This window comes from Elephantulus edwardii, unplaced genomic scaffold (genome assembly GCF_000299155.1).
Source record: "Elephantulus edwardii isolate Elephantulus edwardi_28Jun2011 unplaced genomic scaffold, EleEdw1.0 scaffold00186, whole genome shotgun sequence".
NCBI classification, from domain to species: Eukaryota; Metazoa; Chordata; class Mammalia; order Macroscelidea; family Macroscelididae; genus Elephantulus; species Elephantulus edwardii.
In genome coordinates this window covers 1,682,501-1,684,667 of record NW_006399936.1, presented here as the reverse complement: position 1 = coordinate 1,684,667, position 2,167 = coordinate 1,682,501, and the positions used below count along the sequence as shown (strand labels likewise).

Here is a 2,167-nt window from a genome sequence, read left to right as displayed (position 1 = left end):
CGAATCCACCAGATGCTCTGCCGGGGAAGGAGGGACAATCTCCTCCTGTACCAGTCAGATCTGATTTGACGGTACACTCACACAAAAATAATAAAATAAAATTTAAAAAAAGAAAGTGTGTTAGGAATAGGAAAGGTCAGCTGGAAGGGATAAGCAAGGAATCTAATCTCAGGGGGCCAGGGAGGAGATGCTGTCTCAACCAAGATCAGGAAGACAAGTAGGAGTTAGGAAATCAGAGGTGAAGCAGAGAGAGGGACCCTCTGATCAATGGAACAGAAAGAACAAAGATAAAAGAGGTTATGGTGCCTTCCTTCTGGGAAGCAATAGCAGAAGTGACAGTAAAGCTGAAGATAAAGTAAAAGAAGAATGTTTTCTGGGAATAAGCCTGAAACAATGCATTTTCCCCCCACCCCCAGAGGTAAGGACAGGTCTTTGGAGAGTTAAAAAACCATAGATTTGTCTTAAAGAAATCTTTGAAAGATTATAAGCAGAAGATAGATGAGGACAAATTATTGTTGTTGGGTGGCATTGTGTGATTATGACTATGACTTATGTTACCCCATGTAACAGTTCAGACCTTGCCCTACCCTGGACCATTCCCATAGTCTCCACATGTTCAAGCCCATTGTTGGAGTAATTGTGTCGATCCATCTCATCGAAGTTCCTTCTCTCTTTTGCAGACCCTCTGCTTTTCCAGGCATGACGTCTTTCTAAGGACTGGCGTCTCCTGACAACATGACCAAAGTACGTGAGACCATGTTTCCCCTTCTGTAAGCAGCACCCTGGTTGCACTTCCTTCCTGACAGATTTGTTTATTCTTTTGACAGCCCGTGATCTATCCAGTACCCTTCACTAACACAATTCAAACCCATCACGTCTTCTTTGTTCTTCTTTATCCACTGTCCAACTTTCATATACAAGTGAAGCAACTGAAAATACCCTAGTTTGGGTCAGGTGCACCTTAGTCTTTAAATTTATGTCTTTGCTTTTTAATGCTATAAAGAGATCCTTGACAGCAGCTTTGCCCAATACAACAGACTCTTTGATTTCTTGACTGCTACTATCTTGTGTGTTGATCATAGATCCAAGCAAAATGAAATCATTGACAACTTCAGTCTTTTCTCCATTACAACAGGTTAGAATATAATACAAATTATTCGGGCTGTAATATGGAGACGTCCCTGTGCCTCTCCAAGACCAAAACGGAGGATGGAATTCTGATTGGAGAGAATGATGGGAACTAAGTTCCCAGAAGAATCCTGAGGAGCATAAAAGAATTTGGTGATTGCCTGAGGACGGTTTAGAAGAGCCGTAGGTCTATAAACACGTCCACGTTTTCACATTATGAAAGCTATTTCCTTGGTTGAATGGTGGCCCCTTTAAGTGAAACAGGAAATGCTTTGAAGAAGATGGTGAATACACAGGGAAGGAGTGTTCTTCAGCTGCAGGGACTTGCAGAACGTGTCAGTTGCATGGATGCTGTAGGCTGGATCTGGGTGGGGCAGGAGGGACAAGAAAGGTGTAGGCGAGTGACATAGTGATGGGCGGGGCGTAGGCTCGAGCTCCCGCTGACCATGAAAATGGCTGGTCACTGGAGGTCCTAGGCGGAGCTGGTTGGCTGGGAAGAAACATTAAAGGAAATGATGATGTCTACGAAAAATATAAAAAAGAAGAGGATTTAAACCAGAAAAAACGTCTACAGCAGCATCTCCAGAGAGCATTAATCAATAGTCAAGAATTGGGAGATGAGAAAATTCAGATTGTCACACAGATGCTCGAGTTGGTGGAAAATCGAGCAAGACAAATGGAGTTACATTCACAGTGTTTCCAAGATCCTGCAGAGAGTGAAAGAACCTCGGAGAAAGCAAAGATGAATTCCAGCCAACTAGAAAGATCTTCGAGAAGACCCCGAAGACAGAGAACCAGTGAAAGCCGTGATTTATGTCACATGACTAATGGGATTGAAGACTGTGATGATCAGCCACCCAAAGAAAAGAAATCCGAATCAGCCAAGAAAAAGAAACGTTCTAAGGCCAAGCAAGAAAGAGAGGCTTCACCCGTTGAGTTTGCAATAGATCCCAATGAACCTACATACTGTTTGTGTAACCAAGTGTCTTATGGAGAAATGATAGGATGTGACAATGAACAGTGTCCAATTGAATGGTTT

At 42.8% G+C, this 2,167-nt stretch overlaps 1 protein-coding gene across 1 annotated transcript in view; it reads left to right on the top strand.

Annotated features, from left to right (window-relative positions):
* Positions 1 to 735: 735 nt before the first annotated feature.
* The window catches only part of LOC102856385 (inhibitor of growth protein 2-like), a gene marked incomplete at its 3' end in the record, with an annotated part of 2,998 nt that continues 1,566 nt past the window's right edge, over positions 736 to 2,167 (top strand). The window contains exons 1-2 of the mRNA XM_006896605.1: positions 736 to 744; positions 1,556 to 2,164. Coding sequence (XP_006896667.1) covers positions 736 to 744; positions 1,556 to 2,164 — 618 coding nt within the window. The remainder of the gene's footprint in view (positions 745 to 1,555; positions 2,165 to 2,167) is intronic.